This window comes from Anas acuta, chromosome 2 (genome assembly GCF_963932015.1).
Source record: "Anas acuta chromosome 2, bAnaAcu1.1, whole genome shotgun sequence".
Classification (NCBI taxonomy): Eukaryota; Metazoa; Chordata; class Aves; order Anseriformes; family Anatidae; genus Anas; species Anas acuta.
In genome coordinates, this window is record NC_088980.1 from 81,608,360 (window position 1) to 81,629,058 (window position 20,699).

The following is a 20,699-nucleotide window of genomic DNA, read 5'->3' on the forward strand; positions in this document are numbered from 1 at the left end:
TCTCAAGGTAAACCATTATATAGCCAAACAGGATCACGTACCAATGGATAACCACAAACTTTTTGAAGCACCAACTCAGTTTTAGTCACTGTGTACAGTGCTCCTGGTTTTACAAAGGTTGTATGATCAACTTAGCTGAAACTTTATAATGCAATACTATTAACATAAGCTCCATGTGAAGTTTCGTGTCTGTCTGCATGCATGTCCCTGCACACGAACAGAACCTTTCTGACTGTCACAGCTGCAACCCTCCTCCAAAACCTGTACAACTTAAAAAACGCCTCCAGTTTTGCAAGGGTGTAGCACTACAACTACTTTTTTGTTATTTTCAGAGATGGAAAAACATCTCATTTGAGAGAGGAAGACAGAGAAGGAGGTAGGGAGAGAAGGAGATTGCAAACAACATTCCCAAAGGTTAAAACAGAATTCTGAACACCATTTACAGTTGCCAACTGCAAAAAAAGGCTGCTTATTTGGAAAAGGAGAAGAGGGATGTTACTACAAAGCAACAGCTTACATGTTTTGTATGGAGCCATCTTGCAAGTCTTCTAATTCACATTACGTGTTAGCATGCTAGTTATGTCGAGGCAGCTTGATATTTGAACCACATTTGCAAGATGAAGCAAATGGTACACTGATTTCACACAACAAGACACACAACACTTGCTTAAACACACACTGGGAGGCAACCAGAGTGGGAATTAACATCAGCAAGCTCTGCTCTCTTCTGAGACTTTCACATACAAGACATGAGTCTTATTTCAGGTAAGAACTATCAGACCCTTGAGCCACATGCCAACACGACCACACAACCATCTCAGCATAAATGTTCTTCCATGAGAAAGGTGCTGTACAACGCCAAGAGCAGACACTCACATCTATTGCATCTCTTTCAAATATGCGGAGCTGCAGAAACAGCTCAAGCTTGATCTTGCGTTCTTGAAACAGCTCCTCCATCTGAGATTGGGCCTCATCCAGCTGCTGCAGGACTGTCTCTATGTGGTTGATCGAGCTGTTATGGGGGGTCTTGTTACTAGAAATGGCCGAATCCCTATTCAAAGCAGAGGGGGTGGGGAGGAATAGAGAGGGGAGATTGTTATTGAAGAAAGAAAACCACACAATTTGGATGCTATACATGACCATGAAATGCAAGACATCCTTAGAAAAGGTTAGTACCAGTCTTATTACTTGAAAGCTAAGTCTGTACATTTTGTTTATAAAAATCCAAATTCTATTTTAGTACTTGAAAAAGCATTAAAAAATTAGATGGCTTTCATTTTTGACTGATTCAACACCTAAGGACATTCTGTTTACAGGAAGAACAAAATTTAAGACCAGAGAGAAACCCTTTTTTGTGAAAAGGAAGTGCCATAGGATAACTATTTACTTCATGGGATCTTTCTGGCAGTGAAAAATCATTGTAAGATACTAAAAAAACCAACAAATATTTTACTGTAGTATAAAAAAAAAATGCTGCAAATTCATATATGATAATATGAAGTCCTGTGGCAAATAGGACATGTAACATGTACACAGTATAGGGGCCCTAAATTTACTTAGATTATTAATGAATTGAATGGACTGCAAACTGATGATCTTCACTATGAAAATGTTACATATTGGACTGCAAAACAATTTCAAAAATCTGTTTATGAAAAGTCTGCTACTGAGAACTCAAAATACTGTGGAGTCCTGTGTGTCAGACTACAAAGGCATACGACTGCTCCTATTACAAAGGTAGCTTATGTAAACAAAGTCTCCACTTTATGAAGGTAGTGTTTATAAGCTAAGCTTCCTGTAAACAGAGGGTTAGAGACCATCAGTACAGCATGAAACATAACTAGTCTTAATATTTACAAATTTTATTTATAGGTCATAACTTGTAGTCATTATCTGTACTCTCAAAATAGAAAGAGCCGTGCAGAATATCAGAGGTTTGCCAGAAGAGATTTAAATAGAAACTTGTTTTACCTTAGTTGCTGTATGAGATCTTCGCCTTCTTTTATGACATTGACCGTAACCTGCAGAGTAGTCTGTTGCTGTTGACCAAAACGTTTAATCAGGTCTTGGACAGCCTCCACAGACTCAGCATAGACATCATCAAGCAGTTCTTTCTGTAGCTCTTCAAGCCATGTCCACAGCTAAAGGAGGAAAAAAATAAAATAGAAAAAAAAAACAACAACAAACGTAAGCACCAGGGTCAGGCAGTCACTATTCCAAATCAATCAGGAGAAAATAGATTTGGTTGGGGTAAGGGGGAGAAACAGGATTTGTTCCCCTTCATAGAAAAATCCCGTCTTCAATTTAATAAAAATGAGCCTTTGTTTCAAATAAGGTTTTCGTGTCTTGGAAATACCAGAAAAGCTTTCTCTGTGTTGCTAAGTCACCCTTTCTTTCCTATTTTCCTTCTACGGTACTGAGTGTATCCGACTGAGCAGCAGAGAGTTCATAGCGAGAATCCCATCTGCAGCTCTGCGAGAGTCGCGGGGAGGGAAATGCTATGGTAACACTCCCTGAGAGAAGGAAGGAAGGAAGGAAGGAAGGGAGATGTATTGTAGCCACCATCAAATTTACACTGCCAGGCTGACACATGCACACAGATAGCATGACACTTTTCAGTGGCCTTCAGAAAAAGGAAAAAGAAAAGGGTATTTCAGCAAACAATACACTGAGAGATACCAGATGTGAGAAGTTATTTTTCTATCACGATCTCTACAGCTGTGGTGCTTACCCTGTTGCTTTCAATATCACACCATTACAAACAAAAATCATCACGAGGAGTTACACCAACAATTTTTTTTTTTCCTCTAACGTATGCACGTAACCCTGTTCAGAATTGCCCACACATTGCAGTAGATGGAAAAATCCCTAGGAATATGCCAGCGAGATATCATTACCGGTCACTTGAATCCTACTGTGCTCTTTCCACAATTTTATGAGGCAAGCTGTTGCATCCTAAGCTCTGTGTGGAAATTATTCACCCACAAACCAACTACTGTGCAAATGATAAAAACACTGCTTGAAGAGAGGAACTGTGCCTGTGTCCCCTACAACCCTCCTGCGAGTGCTTAGAGCACAAGGAAACAGCTATTCTCACAGGAAGCATCCACATCAGGCCCTCCCCTTTGTTTTATCATCACATCTCAAACTCTGTGATTTCCAAGAACAAGGATTAAAGTCTGCCTTCTATCCTGAAAAGACAACTCTGTTCTGATTGACAAGATTGAGATCTTTTGTCTACATTTTAATTTAATAAATATTTTAGAGATATAAATAGGCGTCTTTAACCCTGAACCTAATTAAGAGATTAACAGTGTTAAAATAAAGTCAGTAAGCAATCAAAATGGCTTGGCTTCAAAGACAGTAGAACAAATGCTTTATTTCTTTGCTTAACATTTTCTACAGAAATACCCATTTTATGCTGGTGTCTCTTACAAAGTTAACCCCATAAGGGTTTGTTAACTCCCAATGGATTTACAATAAAATAGAAAATTCAGTGAAGGACATTACAGCTTTAAAACCAAATGCTAGGCTTTTGTTTTTCTTTTGTTTGCTTTAATATCTTAGAGCCTTACACGCCTCTACTTCAGTTTTGAGTGAGCCAAGTTCTAGGCTATGCTTTCACAAACCAGGAAATATTAACGATACTTAATCAAACCCTTTTCCCCAAATTTACTAAGAAGAAACACCCAACGAACAAACAATAACAACAACAAAAACCAGAACTGCCTATTCATCCACACTCATCTTCTGACTGCTCATATGCTTCAAAGACAATGCCTGTCACACATTTGAATGCAACTCTGTAGTCATAAACACCACAAGCTCGAGTCACAGCAGTCTCTCTTAATAAAAGAGCACGAATCAATGGAACTTACCAAGTGCATCAAAAGCCCTACTCAACATTCATTCCAGCAGCACAACTCAATGCAAGATCCAAAACAAATATTTTTTCAAATGCGTATTTAGAAATGCAAATTTCACTTCAAGGCAAACGAAACTTAAGAGCAAGAAGCCTGATAGTACAACCCACAAACTTTACTCAGATTTCGATGGCCAGAAGATATGCTTTTATTCCTGTCCTAGTTTATAAGCTTTGTCTAAATTATAGAACTAGGATGCAGAGTTTGAGATCTTTCAAGAGGGCTGGTGTGCACACAGTTCCTGCACCTTGCAACTGTGCAAATATACACTGCAGAAAGCATAACACTGCTGCTGACTACAAATGGAATGCATTTGGTCTTAGTTAGAAGAGCTTTACCTCACACTTACTGCACTGCCTATACAAGGCCCAGTTTTCAGAGACTTTTATCACAGACAAACCAGAATTAAAGCCATTTTGGGTCTCCTGGACTGTATCCAGCATGCCCCGTGGCTCCCTCACAAGCACCTGCGCTGCAGCTCACTGGAGGTCTAAGCACCACTTCATGTTTTTCCACTACGTCTTTTGCAGCTGAGCCTTGGGTCACATCTGTACAGGGGACACTTTGCCTCTGGGATTCCTGTTCTTCACAAATGCTTCAGCCATTCCTGTGCCTGGTGGGAGAAGACCTGACAGGGTCAACAAAACTTATCAGCGTTGGACTGGTGATGTATTCAGCCCGGGAACACTTCCCTGAAAGCTCACCCTGGGTACCGGAGACAAAGCCAGCACAGAACAAGCACAATTTGCTCTGCGTAGTTGGCCCAAAGCATCACCACCTACCTGGAGCAGAAAGACATGGGTGCTAGCACAACAGCGTGTCGTTCTGGCTGGCGTGGTGCCTGGTTGCCAGGAACAGAGAACCAGTTTCTCCATGCAGAATCAACACAGCATGACTGTAAGCATGGTATCTTGACCCCACGGTGCCAAGGAGCTCAGAAATACATTGCATTTGCCTAGTTCATTAGTCGAATCACCCGCTGCTTGGGCAGGAAAAGCATTTGACAAATGTGCAGAAAGAGCGTGATGGTAATTAGCATGCATAACTTGTCTAGCTGTGATTCATAAATTGTTCTACTTTCAACAGTATAAGCCATTTCTGAAGCGACTGAAGAGCTTTGTGACACTTCCATAGGAAAAAAAAAATGTTCTAATACATTACCACCAGGTAAGCTTTTTGCACTTTTCCACTATGTAAGTTTCTGCCAAATAGTTTCACCTCGAAATAATCTTATCTGATGCTGTCTATATGCAAAAGTTAGAGTTAAGCCACCACAGGTGAACAGAACTGTCAGGTTATCAAAACTGAATACAAATGTGTGCAATTTATTGAGAGCTTAATTCACAATATCTGGAACAGTGTGCTGGCTTGTGTAGAGCTTTAAAACCAGCATGAGCACAGCGAATACTGAAAGTTACATAAATTACCTTGTTTTCAAATACAAAACTAAGGATGAAGGCAGTACGAAGTTGTACAGTAAAGTCAAAGGAAGCCAAACAGTTTACTGTGGGGAAAGAACAGATACTGGAGCTTATCCATACATGTTCAGAAGTGCAGAACTACAGATTTTATACTGCAGTGATGCTCTGTGGCAACTCATTATTCCATCAAGTAGTGAAAGCAACAAGAATCTGATAGGAAAAAAAAATCATCACTGAAAAAGCATCAACCTTCTCCCAATGTGAATTTCTGAGCAACATCTTATCATGTTTTCCAATTCATTGTAAAAGAGAAGCCAAAAAGTCCCCAGACAAACCACTAGGCCCTGTGACCTTAATAAGAACTTTATCCAGTGGCAATACAGCTTTAATGTACAGTGAGAAAACCATATAAATAACTAAATCCAGGCACAGAATGAGGCTCTTCTGCTCTTTTCATCTGCTCTCCACATCTTATCAGAATTAAAATTAGAGAGGGAAATCAAATTCTGAATCCCTGACAGGCAAATGTTTCACCCAGCACATTTTTTCTTGATCTAAATATAGCACAGACTAAGAAACATCTGCTTGAACGAGCCTGCATCCTGTCCTACCTCTTTCCTAAGTTCTTGGGAGCATGCCATTAGTCACTGAGATGGTATTACTTTAATTGTCTGCAACATCCTGGAAGTTTCAGTGTTTCCATCATGGGCCTCCATCCATTTAAGTCCCATCCCTGCAATCCCCTGAAAGACTGAAGCGAAATAAGACCTTACAGGATTTGGCTGAATATAATCAGAGAACAATTATTTGTGAGTAAGTACCTTCCCAAGTTCACACTTATTTTATTAAGCAAAGTATCTGCCACTTTCATTATTTTCGAATCAGGTAATTTACTTGTTTTTTTCATTTTGGTAATAGCTTTTGGATAGGCAGTCAGTCTTTTCAGTAGGCTAAACCAAAAAAAGGCGCACAGTTTCTGCATTTAAAAACCATCAATTCCTCTTTTTGCCTCTGCTCCCTAGCACAGTGTTGCAGTCTGCGTATTTCCACAGGTGATTTTTTAAGAAGATGGTATTTGTACTGGGCCAAACGTTGCCATAATATTCCCTGGCATGTATGTCTGGGCATGGGAGTCTGATGTCTGCCTGAAAGCTTTGGCCTTCAGGACATCCAGTTGGCAAAAATTGCATCTTAAGAACAAAAAAAGTTGAGATGTTAAAGCCTTGGTAGGCTGTCTTCCAAGGACCTTTCTGTGACACTTAAGATACTGAATACACAGATATTTCTTGAAAATTAGATTTAATTATATTTAAAAGCTTCAAATATCCCCATCTGTTCTACAGTTATAATCATATATATATACTTTAATATATATATATTCCAATTCAGAATAAGTTCATCCTTGAAGCATCACCAAGTTTCTTACATCTCCCTAAAATTACATTAACTACCAGCATCCTGTCACCAGTTGTCCCATTACTTAACTGAACAAGTATAAAAAAGCCCACACCATAGCTTTAGAGGTCTATTTCTGCTTCACTTTTCCAAACTCTTAGTACTATTTCAATAACACCTGGACTGCAACCCATAAACTTGGGCCATTTCTTTCAAGCCAAAGTAAGCAATCAGCATTGAAAAACTTGAGAGAGGTGATTTGTGCTGGGTCCCATCAAGCCAATAAAGCGTAATACGCTCTAATGTACTGCTGCTGAATGTTTCTCTCTTATTTCAGATTTAGAAATTGTCCTGCTCAACTCTAAAATCCAAGAATACCAGCATATCAACATAGCCATCAGAGGCTGCACTTCCCGTATTTTGCCAGACCAGCTGCCTGGGAAGGGAACGCTCCAGTTCCTAGCACAGGAGAGAGAAGCTCTCCTATGACACCCAAATTTAAGCTGTAGACCACCAACACAGAAGAACCAATTCCTCGGGAGAGACAGAACAGCAGGTCTGTCACCTCAAGGTGCGCCCCGGGATGAAATGCATGAAACCCCGTGCAGGCAGACATCCTTCTGTGCTGGATAAGGCAAAGGAGAGCGTATTTCTGGCACCAAGTCAAGAGAAAGTGAGACCATATCACTGTGCTTTTTTGAATCAAGTGCACACACTCCATAGCCTGATGTGAGTCAGTCAGCAGCACTATGGTCAGAGCAAGGCCTCCTCAGCTTTACCGTGCACTGGCAGCTTCAAAATGATGGCACCTTCCTTCAGCAGCTTGCACTGACTACTGTTTTACCCGTTTTGTTCAGGAACCATGGCTTTCTGTATTTGAAATCTCTGCCAACTCCACTTCCCTTGTCTTTGTTCCAGCCCCAGTATATTCTGGTGTAAAGTTTAGTTTGAGTAAGATGAAAAAAAAAAAGAAAAGATAAATCTTCTTCTAACACTATTAAACATATTGTGTATACATAAAAAGTGCTGTGAGCTATTTTATAATCAACTTGTCAAAACATACACAAAGGTTATATGCAAAAGTCAACAGGCTCTTAAGAGATCATTTTCTTCCATGAGCATTCAGCCCTTATCTATATTCCCACACTTCACTCTAGTTAGGAAAATATCTGTTGCTCTGCTTTGGCACTACTACAAACACCTGGTTTGGCCGTAATTTCAGTCTTCCCACTCAGATGTTGAGGGAGCTGAGAGAGAGAGAGAGAAAGCATGGAACAATTTCAATTCACACCAAAATTCTGTTCAACTCTACCTGGTGGCAGATTTCACAACAAAGACTACTGTGGCTTTTGCTCTTATGTTTTGCACACAAGCTTTTATGGTAACCATTTATTTAGGAATGTATCTTCTACCTGTGGGATTTGTCTCACATAACATCTCATTTAACCATGTCCTTCCCCCTATTATTAAACACCAAAGTGGCAAAGGCCAGAAGAGATTCGCTGTCTAGCAACGGTGAACAGGTTTGGGTGATCAGCTGCGTTTTATCCATCCCCAGGCTGGGAACCTGGGCACAGTCCGTTCAATACAATGACTCTGATGGGGATATTTTTGGTCCCCCACACTTCTAAAGCTCACCAGTGGACATCTTTAACTTCAGCGCTTCACTTCCTGAAAAATTTGGCTTAGACTGAAATTTCTCACTGTTTGAATGGGAACTAAGAGTCAGTACTCCCAATTTTTACAAACTTAAATCTAAAAATAGCATAGCAGAATGGAATCAATGTACATATAAGAAATAACAGATTTGCTTGGATCACCAATAAGCAAAATGGGTAATGGTGAGAGCATTACTTAACATCTCATTTCTGCCTTCCCTGAATACATCCTTTTTTATCCCATTGAGAGATGTGGCCTACTGAGGTTTGTTCACGAGGCGTCTGAGAACTTCCACGCTGTTTTCTGATGTTTCTAAGCCACAGGGAACTTTACCAGCTTGTAATAACCCGGCCACAGAACTTCTGGAAATGTTTAACAGATCCAGCACTTCCAAAGTGCATCAAAACAGGCTGCTGTGCACAGATTACACAGCTGCTTTGTGCAAAGGTATAGCAAAAGCCTGTTACTTCTAGGATGTGTCAAATGGATCTATTACGTTTGTGGTAACGGGGCTGCTTCTGAAAGCAGAAACTGGTTTAATAAGTGAGAACAGAGCAACAGAACGGAGCAGACACAGCAGGGCTGACGCTTCCCAGGGAAACTAGGAAAAGTTGCAGGCAAATTCTGTGTAAAGGATAAAGGTTACACAAAGAAACGGGGAGAGGGGGAGGAGTATTGGAATGCTCTTATCCAGATGAGGAACATTCATTCAGTGTGAAGTATTTCCGGGGAAAAGAATAAAATACAACAAAACATCCCACTTCAACAGTCAAGATATTGGATGTCTTTTGGAGCAGGACTTCAAAGCCTCTAAAACAGCCAACAGCTCTGAGTACCAGCTTTTGTCAGCTTTGCGGCTCTGTCCAAGCTGTCACACACAAACAGGGTTTTTATACTTCGTGCCCATTTTGTAGTTGAGGAAAACACAAAGACAACACTCACATGGCACAAAATTCACCCTGAATACTTGAAGTGCGAAACATTATTTTTTTTTTTAAAGCAACTGCAATGTCTCTGTTCAGTTCAACAAACAGCATCTCACCCTGCTACGTGAACTCCTCCCTTTGCCAGTTAAGCACACGCATTAATTTCATAGCTCAGCTATCCAGCAGAAAGGTTACATTCTTACAGGTATGCACTAATTTATGCAGCGACTTCCCACATCCTGTGGGAGAAATGCAATTCTCCTGCCAACAAAGCATGGATGACTTTCAGGTTTAGGGCATTTTTATCTTCCATCTGCTTTGCAATGCCTTCTCAGCACTCCACACGCGTGTTTGATAACAAACAACGTGCTCTTGAAAACAAAACAGAATACAGAAAGCACAGGACATCTCTGAGCTGGCTGTTTCTCTGCACATTAACCAAAGGGCTCGTCTGCTGAACATGAACTGCCAGACTTGCTGTCCTCTTTATTTTTAAGTAGCATGCTAATAAGTAAGATAGTCTTGCTTACGTAAATAAATACTCTTTTTAATTTTCCCTGCTTTATTAAGTATAGAGGTCAGCCACACAACTATAAATAAAAAAATAAACAAATAAGCAAACATTTAGACATCAACTACAGTGCCTTTTCCCAAAGTCCAGGCTGCAAAGAGGCTGCCATAGTAACAGCTGTGTGCACTTACAGGGTCACAATAACATCCATTTTTAAGAAGAAATAAATCAAGATGCAGAGTATCTTTTTTCAGTAAAACATTATTATCTAGGGGAGCAGTGGCAACACGCCAGCACATCTGGATCAGCCTCCCAGAATTTCTCAACAGTGACTCACAGTCCAGTATGATTTTATTTTTTTTAAGGACCTTCCTCACAACTCCTTTTATAGTCTTAATCTTTCATCACTACAATCAACTGTGTCCATTTAAATATCATTTAAGCTGCTCTTCTTGATGCTCAGAAAAACAGGTAATGAAGACATCTACAGAAACACCAAGCATGGCTCACAGCAGCTGATTGCTCCTGTGCTTCATAACAGGTAACGGAACAGCACTAAGTGCTCAAGAAAAATAAAGCAAAAAGTTTATTAGAGTAGTTTCAGAAGAATAGTTTAAGATTCAGCACTTACGTTTTTTTTAAACAAGCAGGGTCCTGGGAAAGTATTATCGAGAAAGCATCTAACAGAAAACTGATGGGGGAGCTATGTCCTCATATCTAAAGCTAAAATGTAATACAATCCCGACCTTCTTCAAAGAGCAACTGCCTTGTGCATTTGTTTCAAGTGCAAAGCAGATGATTCACATACAAAAATCTCCCGTTCTGATCCTCTACAAGGTTTTGCTTAAGAAAATCCTTTGAACACCACACTTTCCTACTGAACAGACCATTTCTTTATGTAGGGTGAAGGGGAGAAATACATATACATTGACATGTAATGATCCACAAGCCTTTCATATTTTCACCTAATTTGAGTAGCAAAAAGATTTAACCTAACAGAAAACAAATCCACAGTTGTCAAGATTTGCCACAGCCTATAACCAAAAACCCTTACTGAAGCCTTTATTTTAGCTCTAGCTTATTCTACCGTCCCCATGAGCTTGTAAACACATATGGTCTGTGTCCCTGAATGAGATGAGAAAAACTGATCTGGCTGAAAATTAAGTGTCTTTGCCTGATGTATTTTTTTCCTGGTTTATCAGTTCCTCAGCTCACTATGGAACTACAGTAACTTTTACACCACTTATCAGAATGGTTTTATTTATTTATTTGAAACAGGTTTGCTGCTGAATGCTAACTTACCAACTCATTATGTAATGTCTGGCATGAAAGGTAATAGAACCTTTGAAGGAGACTAAAACACGAGGCAAAGCATTGTCAATATCAGCTAAACTCTTTAGGTTGAGAAGAACTGTCAATGTAAACGAGTAAAATGCTATGTCTAAAACTGAAAAAAACAGTCTCTCTGAGCAGCAGGATTGCCTTAACTAGCCATTCACTTCAGTCTCCTGAACTGTGTCCATCTAACCACGTGCCTGACAACTCAGTTGCTGGATAAAAAAACACAAGTGCACAGCAACGCTAACCTTCAGCTGTATCAGTCCCCTGATCTGATCCCCTTTCCCCTTGACTGAACAAGCAAGTACACCTGCACAAAAAAGAAGGTGAAAGCTGCTTATGGAAAATAGTAATGATAATAACAAAAATAATAAAGAACCACACCAAAAAAGCAACCCGGAACTCACTGTGCTATAGGGGGTTCATTACTTCACATGACAAAGGTTTACCAATGAAAGTAACGTCGGACAATAATGAGTCTAAGTCTTAAAGATAGGACTGTGACTTATCAGCAGTTTTACCTCTTTAACATGAGTGTGAAAGGACACAGACATGTCCAGCAGGATCTTGCGTTGCTCCACACGCCTAACAAAATCCTGTATCCTGTCTTCGAGCTGATGGGCAGCTTGATAGATTTCCTCTGGATCACACTCTCCCGTCTGAGCAAGCTGCTCGGCTGCTTCTAGAAGTTTATCTGCGTTGGTATATGTGTTCTGCAAAGAAATAAGTTAGTGTCACAGGATTAAGTCAAACAACAAGAAGACCCTTGGAATGTATTTTTCTTTCTTATTTTTTAAGGCAGTAGAACATGAACTTACTAAAGATTTTGTTGTATTTCTAGATACTTTTTCATTTAACTGTTGAATTAATTTCTTGTTTATGTCCATTCAAAAGTCTCCTTGAGCCATAACTTAGAAAACCACTTATTCTTCTTTGGTATTAGTATTTTACATTCACAACAAGAATAAATATCAATCTAAATGTCTAATAACTTGTAAACTGGCCTGTTCCCACAGTGGAAAAAATCACAACAGTAATGACAAGGAGATTTTTCAAAAGTGTATTATCAAAGGTGAGAAAGTCCTAGCTGCTGACAGAGACACTTGGCATCAAATTGATATATCCAGCAGAAAGGTGGAAAGTGACCAGGCACAGAAACAGAAAAAATTATCTTCATCCTCACAGAAATGAGGTATCCAAAATTCATGTCAGCTGGGTCACCATTTGCAAAAGCAGCAACAACAAAATAAGATTTAGAAGTAGTCTATGGCTGAGTGTTGGAGAGGAATATTGTCCCAATGTGTCATAGGATTAACTAAAGCTGATCAGTCAGTCACAGAAGAAACAGAATGGGAGAAATCTGCTATCTGATGTGCTTAGCGTGCTATGGTCCAGAGAAGAGAGAGAGAGAGATGTAACAACTCTTAAAGCTTAGCACTTGCAGCCTGCATCTTTATGATTCTCATTAACTCAAAACAGGAATTTTTCCATACGTGCTATAATTTGGGCACGCTATTTCTGAGCCTAACCTTGGGTTTTCATGCATGAATTAGAAAGGTCCTCAGAATGGACTCATCAAGAAAGCACAGTAGTATGGTAAACTTTGGTGAATATAAAATCAAAGTCAAATGTACAGTAAAGAGGCTTTGCTGATGTCACCTCATGAGGTCTCCTGACAAGGCTGTACTACAGAGTATGTAAAAAAACGTTGACAATATAAACTGAACCTTTTCTTTTCTCGCTTCCCTCACCATTTTCTCTCAACTCAATTTGCTTGCAAGGATAAATTAAGCCTATGTAAATTTTTTTCTTTGCCATAAATATTGTATCACACCTCTAATTAATATTATGATATTCAGAAAATTTAAATCCAAACCTGGCCCTTAAACTTAACTAAGAGGCAGAAAATTAGAGTTCTCCTCCAGGGTCTCAAGCAAATTGCATAAAGCAAGCCCAGGATGGATTGCACGACTCAGTGCAGCCTTTGCATATTTGGGGGGAGTTCCCCCTTCATTTATGGTATCTATGCAAGGAATTCAACCCATGTTGTTCCTGGACTTTGACTATGTGCACTTCAGTCCTTCCTTAACCTTCAGCTTTTTAATTGCACCGAGGCAGAGAACTCCTCCACACTTTCCCTGGGAAAGCCTGCAGAGATGAAGACAAACCCACCCTTTTCAGAGCGGAGCATATTACTCAGTGCTCCAGAGCTGCAGCTCAGGCCGTGCTGGCACAGAACGGGCTCTGATCTGTGCTCTGCTGCTTTGCTCTCCCCAGTCACAGACTACACGTGTTCCAGGAGCAAGGCTGAAGATCCTCAAGGCACTCCTCAACAACAAATACTTCATCAGCCCTGAGAGCCACACCCAGCTACAGATGGCTAAAACAAAAGTTTCCCATTTTAATGAAAACTTGATCTCGCACATGAAGCGTTGTTTATGAATTCCAGGAGGATCTTCCATGTAACAGGCCCAGGCACAGCAAACTTCTCTTCCTGTAAGCTGGATGGTGAGCTACCTGGGCTTCAGAATGAACCCAACCTAGAGGCTGCTTTCAAAGCAGGTTGCAAATCTCAAGCTGTGACAGCAGACGCATGCCTTATCGCTAAAAATCCTCTTCCAAGTAGAGCTGGAATACAATATAAATATTTATCTTGGGAGATAGTAACTGCCATCCAGAATAGAAACCATAGCAAATACGAGTGCTCTCCTAACTCATGCTGCTGCCAGCTCTGTGCTTACTTCTAAACAAAGCTTGGAGGAAAAAGCAGAACAGTGAAGATTTTGGAAGTGTTGGTAGCAAGGGGCAGCTGCCAGTTAAAAAGTTAGGCAGCAAGGGCAGGAGCTCTCCCTCAAATCTGCTTATGCCCCTTTCCTAACCTGACAAAGGAGCCTTCATGGTGACACATTCAACACAGAGGTTGGAAACCAATTACCATTTCCTCATAATTTCTCCACTAGTACAGCCTCCCCAAATCCCAGAGGAAAAGAATCTACCTGGTAAGAACTTTAGGTCCTTTAGTCCATCCCTCAGTGCCCCAGGGCATGACCAACTATACTCAAATCTTTAATAAGCATTATTTTCTAAAATACTGCAAAAATCCAATAACGGAGATGCCTCCCTTTCCCAAATGATGTATCCTATAGCTTTTCCTAGTCTTCCTGTTGAGAAGTCTTCTCTCCATATTCTTCAGAAAAAAAACAAGCCTGATATTTTTAGGAAGGATAGGAAGTGACAGAGCACTGAAAAGTCAAAATTAAATTTAAGAGATTAATGCATAAATGAGTACTAACAACAATAAATACAACAGGAGTGTGTGGAGTCTAGTGCACTGTGGAGGGGAGGGAGAGAGACGTATTATGGACAGAGGGAGATTAACAGAGGTATACAAAGCATTAAAGGTAGAGAAAATTAAAATAGATTACTCATTAAATGCAGTGGATGCTATCATGTTTAAGCATCAGACAACACACTTAAAATGAGAAAGCAGAAGTACTTTTCATCTAAGGAGCAATTAAATTGCATAACTCATTGGCATAGGGACTGGCATACATTCCAGAAGCATAAATTGGTTCAAGAAGCAGCTAGCCCAATTAAGGGAAGAGAAGTCCATCAATGACTAAACACCAGTTCTGATGCATCCTTCAGTTCCAGACATCAAATAGACTGAAACAATTGGGAGAGTAAAGATAACCTTTTTTTTTTTAATCAGGTGATGGCCACAAGACATAGACCTTCACTTTGATGCATTACAGCCATTCATGGGTACAGTAAAGTAAGAATCAATTCACGTAGAGAAGCTTTCTTCCAAACTTAAAGGAGGTGGTACTGGTGCCAGTACGAAACTTCTAGGTGTATTTGAATAAGGAAGTATCATTTTTGTGCATCTCTTGCACCAAGTGGACTGAGCTCTTAACTCAGATGCAGTCTACAGATAGAGAAGAGAACTTAGCTGCGGAAAAATGTCACACTGATTAATTCTTGCCATAACATTTTCATGGGTTTTGAGTGTGAAAAAGCAGGCATCAATCATAGTTAAAAGAAGAGAAGCTGACTTCAAATCTCATGCTGAAATGCACGGGAAGTACAACCGCACTACTGATCTGCATTCAGTGGTCTAAGCTGCAAATCTGTGCCCATACGTGAACTGGTTAAGTCAAAAGCTGGACTCCTGGCACTGACTAAATAGTCTCATGGATATGAAGGTGGTCATGGGAAGTGGGGTGGGAGGTGGAGAAATGCTAAGTAGAAAGTGGATAGGGCAGGCTACATGTGAAAAGAGCAAAACTATGTTTTCCTACAGTGCGTACAAGTCAAAGTGTGCATGTGTAGCATGAATGTCGACACATGAGAATCTGGGGAGGATTTCCAGTCAGATGAGTTTTGACTATGTAATGTTTCTGCAGTGGTACCAAAAAGTGCAAAAATAGAGACAAGCCTTCCTTTCACATGAATTTTAAACTGAATAATTTTTAAGCCTACAGTCCATTGACTCTGGAACATCTTTTCTATTCTATAGACAGCTTATTTTAACATCTCTTTGAATGCTGCTGAAGAATTGGCATCTCATTCATATTAAAAAACAAAACAAAACAAAAAAAGAAATGAGGGAGGAAGCAGAAGGGAAGAAAAAAAGAAAAATAGCTCTAATCTGGAGTTAGTCTTCAACCAGGAGCATTTCACGATTACTATTGGCTTGCTGCATTTTATAAAATTTTGCTGGGCCGCTGGCAGATCACTTGACACTGCTTCCTCTCAACTAGAGCTGACTGAAAATCTCCGATGATGCCTAGGGTCCTATTAAGAAACAAATAAATGAAGTACCTGGACCAACCAGAAATGTAGGTAGAGAATAAATTAACTGAAAGTTAGTAACAGGGACTTCAGATTGCTTGCTTTCTTATACTTGAACATAATCTTTCTTATAATACCAACAGCAAAGATGTCTTTTACAGCCTGCTTATATCCACAAGTAAGAGAAATAAGAGAAATAATTCAGAGGGTGTGCCTCTCTTGGCAGTCACTATAAATTGAAGAAGTTTAGAGATGAAAAAAAAAAAAAAGATTTACTTATTAGATCATTTCATCCACCCTTCTGTCAGCGGAAGATGGTTCCCCATAGTATATTTAAGCTCTCTGACCAGTCTAGTTTTCAGTGTCGCCAAAAATAGAAATTCCACCCATCCCCTAAAGAGATCATTTTAAACTCTAGTACCATTCAGTTTTGGGAAGCTTTTGCTAAGTATTTGCTGTACAACTTCTTTCTAGCTTAAATAAAAATGCAAATTAACAAGATGCTTTTTTTTTTTTCCCCATCAGTTTACATCCCACTAATAGTTCTACACACTTCATCCCCTTTGGTTACTCAAACATTTTATTCTTCTTTGCTCAAATAACACAGTATTAAGTATGAGATCATTTGGGTTTTCTGAAGTGTCTTACACAAATAGATTCTTGCTTGTCTGACCCAGAAAAATAAGTATGTCTCTATGGAAAATATTACAGATTTTACTTAAAATGAAGTATTAGGCATGCATATGGAAAATCCAGCATGTGAATGTATAAAACTAACAAAGCTTATTATTTAGCAAAAGTTAATAGAAAATCAATATTAATGAAGCTTTGTGATACAATTCCAATTATAGCTGCCACTGGACTGCTCTAAGACCATATTTACAATTTGTTTTTAGTAATCAAACAGGCAAACTATAAACACAGGCAAATGAAACAGGCAAACTATAAACACACCTCCCATGCCATCTACCATACCAGGTGTCACTGCTAAGCTACTGCATGTCACTTCATAATTTTATAATTCACTTTCTGTTTTGAGTGAAGGACCCTACCTTAATGAGATTATTCTTGATGAACATTAGATGTTTACTATCACAAACTGTTAATTTTGAATAGACACCGTATGTTACTAATGGGGAGGATTCAAGCCTTCAGCTTCTTGTAGATGGGTTTTACTAACCTCACATCCCTTTTCTAGGCTGCTACTCAAACCAACCTCCTTGTTGTGCTCCCTGAATTTCTTGGAGCCTCTACTTCATTCAGCTTGACTTTTTTTTTTAAAGTGCTACAGAAAAGTGTGTTTTGAAGTTATATCATCAGTTCCACTAAAAGCTGAAACTAGAGTCTTCCCACAGAAAAAACATTGGTATTAGTCATTCAAAACAAGAGGGCATATACAAACTCAACTGCATTCAAAGCAAATAACCTAAAGGGGTTTTCTGGCACACCTGGTTTCTTAGAAGCCTGATTTTCATTTTATCCCTTTTATTTTTTAAGGAATGCTTTCAAACAACTAAGTGAAAATAAAGAAAATAAAAGAATAATAGCAGTTCTTTCAGGCTTCAAGGCTCCCACTCTCTGTAACACTGTGGATTTTTTTTTTTCTTACTGAAGCTGGAGTGTAGAAGGTAAATGAATAAAAGCTTGTGATAGAAACAAAATAGGCCATTCTTGAAACGGATTTTTTTTTGTAGTAGTAGTAGAGCTCTCTGTCTAGCCCTTCAGTTCCAGAGCAGAAGTTTTTCATATATTTCAATGGCAAGCATACAGTACTGCAAGTCTCAATTTTTTTATTTTTTACCTGTGCGACCTCTTCAAAGTCTTCGTGGCGTTTCTGCAATGCCCTAGCTCGATGAAGGGATTTCCCCACTCCGGTATGTTTGCTAAGAAAGGCTTCTCCATGGTTTTCAATCCAATCCAACACCTGTGGTGCAGAAGAAAAACACAAAAACTAAATGAATGCACTGAGTATCTTGTTGCAATACAAAGACAACCGTTGTGATAAAAAGACAACTATTCAAGAAACTAAGGAGATTTAAAGGGACTGCATATAAGGAACTGTATTGATGGATTAAAATGCAGTATTGCCATCAGAAGCCATTAGTTATATCCTCTTACGAGCACTCATATGAACTTTTATGATGGCCCAAACTAGCTGAAAGTAGGTAAATTGTATGACTTAGGATGCATTTGAAGTCTATCAAGGACAGCGTAATTTCCGCACATTCATAAATTTGACAGCAAATCTGATCCAATTGGCGGACCCCTGGCGAGTTGTCTCTCTGTAGCCTGTGCCTTCAGCTGACATTTTTCTGTAATGTAACACTAATGGCGTCTGCACGTTCCCAAACAATGCTGGTGAATAACAGTAATGTCTTATATTAGAGGAGAAGTTGCTTTTCCTACTGCATATTGTGAAGACAAGAAGAAAAGTATTTTTTTTAACTAACACAATATAATTGAGTTGAAATCCTTATGAGATGAATGACGTCTGCATTCAGAGCACATGAAGAATTCTGCCCCAGTTCCACAGAAGTATCTCCCCAAAACATCAGATAGACATAACTGTGTATTGTAAATTCCACAGCAGAAAATGGGAGGAATGAAAGACATTTTAAGGACATTAAAGCTTCTACCACAATGACTGGTCTGACGGCTTTATAAATAGTAAGTTGTACATGCAATTAGTTCCTGCCAGTTAACACAAAGCATTACTGCACACATACCAAGTTTCTGATGAGCGAATGAACAAAAACATCTGGTCTCTCTCCAAACTAATACATCTTAGCCATATTTTAATTCCTTCATTAACTAGCATGCATATGGTATTTAATTCTTTGGAAGATACTCTGAGGTTCAAGAATGCTGTTCAGAATTAAAAACAACTCCATATGAGTAATTTTTTTTAAGTCAGCTAATCACTTTTATACAGTATTTATGAAGAGGTGTGGAATGCTTCACTTAATATTCACCTCCAGCATTCTTTTACTTTATCATAGAATCCCCGAGTAGCTGAGGGTGGAAGGGACCTCTGGAGATCATCTGGTCCAAGCCCCTGCTCAAGCGGAATCATTTGCCCGGGACCAGTACCAGATGACTTCTGAATATCTCCAAGGGCCTCCACAACTGCTCTGGGCAACTTGTGTCAGTGCTTGGTGATTCATATCGTAGCGTTTCCTGATGTTCATACAGCACCTCCTGTGCACCAGTTTGTGCCCTCTGGCTCTTGTTCTGTCACTGAGCACCACTGCACAGAGCCTGGCTCCATCCTCTTTGCACCCTCCTTTCAGGTATGAATGCACATTGATGAGATCCCCCCTAAGCCTCCACTTCTCCAGGCTGATCCTCCCCAGATGCAGGACTTCACACTTATTGAACTTTGTGAGGTTCCTATCAACCCATTTCTCCAATCAGAGAAATTTAAAAATGCAATATTTTGCTTCCTTTTGAAATATACCTGCCAGAACTCTGTACCTTTTCCTTCTCCTTATCTGCTGGTGTCCTTAACTCTGATTCAAGGAACTGGGTGCTTCCCCCCCACACACTGTATTTGCCTCGTACTAAAAGCACTTGACATTTAGTACAACTGAAGAGAAAGATAATTTTCTTGCTTTCGTACAATCACAGAGTTAAGAACTATTCCTGCAACATCTCTCATGGCTCTATTTGATACACACACAATCCCACACACTATTCCCATACAAGACAGCCATGCTTTCTTTAGTACACAAAATGAAATCATATTGTGTGATTTTGTCATTTATCTTGACTGTCAGAATCTTTTGTGATTTGTAAATCCTCGTCCACTCGACACCTTCAAGACAACAAACAATCCCATAGTACTATGTGGTACAGCCATCGCAAATCACCATCACTTCACTGAATATCTATGGCATGTACATGCTTGTTTTTCCAGGTAGATATTGCCAAATGAATGCTTATTGTTTTTTCATTCAATGTACAATTTCACTTGATTCTTTCAAGGGTAAGAATTGATTGAAGAAGGTAGAAGGAGCAGCCAAACATGGCCTCAGTCATCTATAAAGTTTATGTTACCAATGCTTTTGACTAGTTTCAGTACACCACTCTGCCCTTCTCATTCTAAAAAGAGCTGAAGAGAGACATGTTTGGATGAGAGAATTAGACTAGAGTCTAGGGACTACTGACACTTACAAGCTAACAAATGAAATCAACAGCAAAATCTGCCCCAGAAACCTGGATGAAAAGCAAAAAGCAGTACAGTGAGAACTCATTTTGTGACAAATAATGCTCATTTAAATTCTCAAGAGAAGAAATTGCCACAGAAATCCAGTACACAGACGATAACTTAAACCAGTAAACTATAGAGGCACTGCTGCCCCTAAATGAAACCGGTATGAATACAAATCTTATTAGTGTTCAGCCTTCTTACCTTGATTCTTAACAAAACTGAGGTAGCACTGTGTTTGGAAATTTCACAGCATGTAAAAACAGACTCAGACGTAAGAGCATTCTCTTACCCATCACTGAAAACTCCTACGTACCACTTTGACCAAAGGACAATACCATTAGCTGACACTGATATTAGGCATTTGCAACTTAAATGATGCATTTTCTCTCTCCTCCTGGAAGAGGTAAAGAATTATCCTATATATCATACGGACCCACTAAGAACTTGTCTACTAGTACTGGAAGCACATGGAACACACTCCAGTAACGCAGTAATACACAGGAATTTAAGACAATTTTCATT

At 39.5% G+C, this 20,699-nt stretch overlaps 1 protein-coding gene across 2 annotated transcripts in view; it reads right to left on the reverse strand.

The window, feature by feature from the left end:
• Nucleotides 1–20,699, reverse strand: part of TRIO (trio Rho guanine nucleotide exchange factor) — a 242,366-nt gene that overhangs the window by 118,258 nt on the left and 103,409 nt on the right. For both annotated transcript variants that reach the window (XM_068670984.1, XM_068670985.1), the window contains exons 10-13: nt 17,769–17,891; nt 11,695–11,886; nt 1,972–2,141; nt 877–1,051 (exon numbers count right to left, since the gene is read on the reverse strand). In XM_068670984.1, the coding sequence (XP_068527085.1) occupies nt 877–1,051; nt 1,972–2,141; nt 11,695–11,886; nt 17,769–17,891 (660 nt within the window). The remainder of the gene's footprint in view (nt 1–876; nt 1,052–1,971; nt 2,142–11,694; nt 11,887–17,768; nt 17,892–20,699) is intronic.